At 48.8% G+C, this 6,606-nt stretch overlaps 1 protein-coding gene across 1 annotated transcript; it reads left to right on the top strand.

Moving 5' to 3' along the window:
• Positions 1-3,829: 3,829 nt before the first annotated feature.
• LOC113406653 (olfactory receptor 4Q3-like) lies at positions 3,830-4,852 on the top strand (the record flags this gene model as incomplete). The annotated part of the gene is made up of 1 exon (XM_029911729.1): positions 3,830-4,852. A coding segment is annotated over one exon (1,023 nt), but the record flags the coding sequence as incomplete, so codon positions are not given.
• Positions 4,853-6,606: the final 1,754 nt, after the last annotated feature.

Consider the following 6,606-nt stretch of genomic DNA (forward strand, 5'->3'; position numbering starts at 1 on the left):
CAGTAACGTATCGCTGGATGGACAGTCAAGTTTTCCCACAGGGTGCCACAAACACAGGGCTGGAGTGGCTACAGCTGTGGAGTGCGCAAGGAAGCCTGGGGACAGTTGGTTTGACTTGGGTCTGCTTAGTGCAGACACATAAGCATGGTTGTGAGATCCGGGTCCAGTAATTGTAAACTCAGGGTGACTACTCAGTTTGGACACTCAAGCCCAGGCTTAGAAACACTGAGCTTGCGGGCTCGAGTCCCAGACCCAGGCTTGCGGTGTAGACACACCTATGGGGGTTTGTACGTGTACAGACTGTCTGCTGCCCACTGCTGTAGGACTGAAACCTGGCCATTACACAAGTGTTATTCTTCTGAATCGGGAGACTGGCTGGCTCAGGGGTGTTGGGAATGGGGCATGAGGTCTCTCCCTCCTAGGGGGCACAGCTTCACTCCAGCCCCAGGGCAGGGAACTGGCTGGCTCAGGGGTGTGGGGAATGGAATATGAGGCCTTTCCCATAGGAGGAGCTGACTTCCATATGGCCCCAGGGTAGGAGGCACTGGCTGGCTCAGGGGGACAGAGAATGGGATATGGGGCCTTTCCCCTCTAGGGGATTCCAGGCAGGTGACTGGCTGGCGCAGAATGGTTGGGGAAGAAGTAAGGGGCCATTTCTCTATGACTCTGTCATAAGCCTGTAATTATCATTGTACCTTGTTTGGTCCCCGTATGAGCGAGACAGCTGACCCTGTGGAAGACAATTCCATCCCAGCTGCACTAAGCAGTTCCCTGGCCAGCAGCCTCAGCAGAGAGGCCAAACACTGAGGGGACCATGGAGACACAGCTCTAGCCACTAGCCTTCCCTGCCCTCCCAGAACTGGGGCTGGAATCCAGGTGTCCTGACTCCCAGCCCCCACCCTGCTCTGACATCAGAGTCTCTGATTAGCTCTTCTGTGGGGACTGCCATTGACTGAAGAGATGTGTTTTCCCAGGGTGCCATCTCCATGGGGGTCTGTGGCTCGTCAAATATTTCTGCTGTGTCTTCGTGCTTTGGAGACAGACTGTTCTGTATAGCTGGTCTGAGCTGTAGCTGCCATAGGGTAAAGGATGAGGGCTGCCTCTTTATGTTGGCCTCAGGACTCCTGGGTTCTATCCCCATCACTGGGAGGGGAGTGGGGTCTGGTGGGTTAGAGCAGGGAGAGTTGGGAGCCAGGACTCCTGGGTTCTAAGCCTTATCTCTACACTCACTCTGCATATTCTCCTTCCCTGCCTGTTGCTTCTTCTTGGGCAAGCAAGTGGGACTCCATCCACTCTAGGATCAGAGCTTTGCTCCCTGCTACCAGTCACTGTGGGGACCATCTGTGCCCTGAGAAGGTCTCCAGCCCTGGAGGATGCCGAGCTGCCCCTGAAGGGAGTGAAGGCAGCTGAGATTAGAGGTATTGATCCTTGGGCTGGGGTACAAAGGGACAGCGCTCTCTGCAGGACCATTGGGGTGCAATGCGCACCCCCTCCCCAGCTGGGAGCTGAGGCTGGGTTGTATGACTCATTGCAGGGCACTTGCCCATTGCCCACAGGGGTGGGTATGGGGAGGTGAGCCTGGTGAACAGCTTGGCATGGGGCTGGTGGGAGAGGAGCTAGTCAGTGTGGCAGTGACTGTATTGTGTGTGTGACTGTGGTTGTGTGTGAATGGGGGCTAGATTCCCCAAGGGACTTTGGCCCCTGACTGCCACTTTAGGCACCTAAATACAAGAATCTGGCCTCACTGGGATTTCTGCCCCCCCCCCCCATGCTGTAGGTGCCTTAACTCAGTGCCTCAGTTTCCCAATAATAGTTCCCTCCGTGCCTATGTTTCTGCCTCTGAGTGTTGTGTGCTGCAGACGTGCTGTAGGGGCCATCCACCTAAGCCCCCATGTGATGTACAAACTGGGGGGAGGGATACAGACGTTCCTCTGCCGAACTCACCTGCAGGGCCCAATCCTACCAGATCAGGGCCTGCAGTGGAGCCCACAGAAAGCTGCTGGGGGCAGGGGGAGGGAGAAAGAAGCAGCTCCCTCATTTCAGTCCAGCTGTTACAATATGCACCTGGGGTATGGGAAACCATGGATTCAAGTTCCCCTTCCAAGTGATGGGCAGATGAGGTTTGAACAGGGCTCTGATTCCTCTTAAGCACGGGCCCTAGCCACTGGACTATTGGGGGAGGGAGGTCTGCTCAGTCTCTCCTGTTGAAGCTGTTCCACTCTGACTAAATAATTACAGAGTCATTGGGCCAAAGAGCAAGCTTGGAAATGACTCTATAGCCTAGTGGTTAGAGCACTCAGGCTGGCTGGGCGAAACCCAGGAGGCAGCCCCCCTGCCCCAATGACCAAAACAGTGGGGAGGCTCCAGACTGGAAGACAGGTAACATTGTGACAATATTTAAAAAGAGTAAATGGGACAACCAGGGGAAACCTAGGCCTATCAATCTGGACATCAATCCCAGGCAAAATAGTGGACCAGCTGATATGGGCCTTGATTAATAAAGAATTAAAGGAGGGTAATATAATTAAAGTCAATCAACATTGGTTTATAGAAAATAGATCCTGTCAAACTAATAATATCTTTTTTGATGAGATTACAAGTTTGGTCGATACAGGTAATAGTGTTGATGTAATAGACGTGGACTTCTGGAAGGCATTTGACTTGCTACTGTACAATGTTTTGATTAAGAAACCAGAAGAATACAAAATGAACCTGGCACACATGAAATGGATTAAAAACTGGCTCAAAATGTAATTGTAAGCAGTGAATCATCATAGTGAGGGTGTATTTCCAGTGGGGTCCCTCAGAAGTCAGTCTTGGCTCTACACTTTTAACATTTTCATCAATGATCTGGAAGAGAATATAAAATCATCATTGATAAAGATTGGGGGAGTGATAAATACTGAAGGGGACAGGTCACAAATTCAGAGCAATCTGTATTGCTTAGTAAACTGGGCACAAACAAACATGATGTGTTTTAATACGGCTAAATGTAAATGTATACATCTAGGAACAAAGAAGGTAGGCCATACTTACAGGGTCGGGGACTCCATCCTGGGACGCAGTGACTCTCAAAAATATTTGGGAGCCGTGGTGGATAATCAGCCGAATATGAGCTCCCAGTGTGATACTGTGGCCAAAAGGACTAATGAAATCCTAAAATGCCTAGTCAGGGAAATCTCAAGTAGGAATAGAGTGGTTATTTTACTTCTGTATTTGGCAGGGGTGGAATATTGTGTCCAGCTCTGGTGTCCACAATTCAAGGAGGATGTTGCTAAGTTAGAGACGGGTCAGAGAAGATCCACAAGAATGATTAAAGGATTGGAAAACCTGTCTTAGAGCGAGAGACTCAAGGAGCTTAGTCTATTTAGCTTAACAAAGAGAAAATTATGAGGTGACTTGATCATAGTCTATAAGTACTGACATGGGGAACAAATATTTGAGCTCTTCAATCCAGCAGAGAAAAGTCTAACATGATCCAATGGCTGGAAATTGATGCTAGGCACATTTAAAGTGGAAATAAAGTGCAAAATTTTAAAAGCGAGAGCAATTAACTATTGAACCAAGGGCTGTGGTGGAGTCGAACCATTTTAAAATAAAGATCAGATCTTTTTTCTTTCTAAAAGTGATGCTCCAGTTCAAATGGGAGTTAATTCAGGCAAGTTTGATGGCTGTGTTATGCAGGAGGTCAGACTAGATGATCACAGTGGTCCCTTATAATGTATAAATCTATGAATAAGTTACGGGGTGGGGGGGCGGACTGGAAGTCAGGACTCCTGGGTTCTATCACAGTGCTGGGTGGGGGGTGGGGTTTGGTGGGTAAAAGCAGGGGCAAGAATGGAAGCCAAAGCTCCTGGGTTCCCTCCAATGTGCTACCTCCCAATTTCATTATTTCCTCTCTCTTCCAGGCATTGAGCTGATGAATGGCTCGGCGGTCTCACAGTTCACCCTCCTAGGCCTGTCCCACTCCCGCCCTCTCCAGCTTCTCCTCTTCGGCCTGGTCTTGACCTGCTATGCCGCCAGCCTGCTGGGCAACCTCCTCATTGTGGTGACCGTGTGGGTGGACCCCCGCCTCCTCCAGTCCCCCATGTACTTCTTCCTGGCCAACCTCTCGCTCATCGACATGGCCCTCGGCTCAGTGGCTGCTCCCAAGATGCTTGGCGACTTGCTGAGCGAGGGCAGCACCATCTCCTATGGGGGCTGCATGGCCCAGCTCTTCTTCCTTCACTTCCTGGGTGGCTCCGAGATGTTCCTCCTCACACTCATGGCCTACGACCGCTACGTGGCCATCTGCCACCCACTGATCTACGCCGAGACCATGCGCCGCCACCGCTGCCTGGGCCTCCTGGCAACCTGCTGGGCTGGAGGCTTGCTCCACTCTGCCACTCAGCTGGTGTTGGTGGTCCGGCTGCCATTTTGTGGGCCCAGCAAGCTGGATAATTTCTATTGCGATGTACCCCAGGTGGTCAAGCTAGCTTGCACCGACGCCTACGTGGTAGAGATACTCATGGTGTCCAACAGTGGCCTGATCTCTCTGGTCTGCTTCCTGGTCTTGCTGGGGTCATATGGTGTCATCTTGGTGACCCTCAGGGGACGCTTTGGTGATGGGGGTGGTGGGAAGGCTTTGTCCACCTGTAGCGCCCACCTGATGGTGGTGAGCCTCATCTTTGTACCCTGCGTTTTCGTCTACCTCCGGCCTTTCTCCAGCTCACGGATGGACAAGATAGCCTCCATCTTCTACACCATCATCACGCCAGTGCTGAACCCCATTATCTACACCCTGAGGAACCGGGAGGTCAAGGAAGCCATGAAGCGACTGAGGCATGGGCTTTGGTTCCCTTGTTGGACATAGAAGTCAAATGGGAGCAGAGAAAAAGAGTGATTTATTTATTCATTTATTTATTTATTTTACGAGGATCAGTGTAAAGTTTTGCATGTTGCATAGGGATCTACGTGAAAAAAATCATGTGGTTTTACGAATATGTTTGGTTTCTTCTTAGGCAGGTGTCAGGGTGTTTTTAATGAGGATTTCTGCCAAATTTGTCATGTGACACTGGGATCCTTGCACATTTTTTTCACCCTTTGTGTTTCAGTGTCTCCTCAGTGAGTCTCGAAGGTGAGTGGGTGGGAGGTTAAATGTTTTTCAGCAGGATTTGTGGAAATTTTTTCATGTGACATCTGGAGCAATGGAAAAAAACGTATGTGGCTTTTGGACTGTCTCGGTGTTTTTGGTGTCGTGTTAAGGTTGGTGGCGGAAGGAATTGTTTGGAATGATTTTCACGAGGACTGGTGCAAAATGTCACATTTAATAATGGGATCAGTGAGGAATTTTTCATGTGGTCTCAGTGCCCTAATTGGTTTTGGGTTGTTGTTAGGAAGGAGATGGGGGGTCATGGAGTAATGGTGAGAAAGATTTGCACAAGGTTAGAATCATGGAGTCGTACATGATCCCTTACTGCTTCGGGTTTATTTCATAAAGTAGGTTTGGGGAGATGGGTTTAAGTTGTTGGCAGTGGACAGGGGAATTCGTGAAAAAGATTTTCACGATGATCCATGCACAACCTTTCATGCAGCATTGGGCTCTGTGTGCCAGTTTCCACAACTCTGCAGGTCCCCTTCAGCTGGGACCCAGTTGCAGTGCATTGTTGGAAAATAGTGGGAAAGTTTTCCCTGGAGTTGTGTGTGAAATTTCTCACATGGATTCAAGACTCCAGGGCTCTCATAAAGGAAAAGAAAGCTTTTGGGAAGAACTGGGGAACATGTTCTTCCGGAAGATAAATACAACATTTTTCATACGGCTTAAGAAGTTATTATTTTGATTTCTCCTTATGAAGGATGTGGGTGATAGGGGGAAGGGGTGATTTTTTTTTCACAAGTATCCATGCAATTTTTTCAAATGAGCTGGGTGAATAATGGCAGTTCCAAATATGAGAGTCCGGACATTTTTTTTGAAACCAAAAAAACTTGGTTCAAGTAGAACCAGATTTGAAAATTTGAAAACAAATTTTGGCAAATTGAAATTTTTTTGGTTTGGGTCGGGGTCGAACAAAATGTTTAATTCAATCTGAAACATGTTGTCTCCAGGTGTTTTTAAAAGGCCTGATTCATAAAGTAGCTGCTGGGGACAGCTGTTACTGCTCTTATATGGGTTAGATGGGTGGTTAGGCCACTGATGTGGGAGACCTGAGTTCAATTTCTCTCTCTGCCTGATGGGGAGAAGGGATTTAAATTTGGGTCTCCCACCATGCCCTGGTCTATGGGATTTTCGGATGCGGTGCTCTCTTTGGGTATGTGTACACTGCAATAAAACACCATAGCTGGCCCATGTGAGCTGACTTGGGCAGGGCTTTAAATTACTGTGTAGATGTTTAAACTTGGGCTAGATCCCGGGTTCTGGGACCCTCCCCTATCTTCATATCCTTTCTCCTCCTGAAAAATGCACTATATGTGAATTTGACACAAATTGGTGAATAGTTTTGGACAATTTCCGCCCCGCCACCCTCTCCCCAGAACTTAGACAACATTCACAAAATAGCCAGAGAAAGAGCTATCTCCAACATCCCAGCTGAGTACCCTACCACTTAGAAAGGAGATGGCTCCTTCTCT

The sequence above is a fragment of the Terrapene carolina genome, unplaced genomic scaffold (assembly GCF_002925995.2).
Source record: "Terrapene carolina triunguis isolate 2854851 unplaced genomic scaffold, T_m_triunguis-2.0 Scaffold115, whole genome shotgun sequence".
Classification (NCBI taxonomy): Eukaryota; Metazoa; Chordata; order Testudines; family Emydidae; genus Terrapene; species Terrapene triunguis.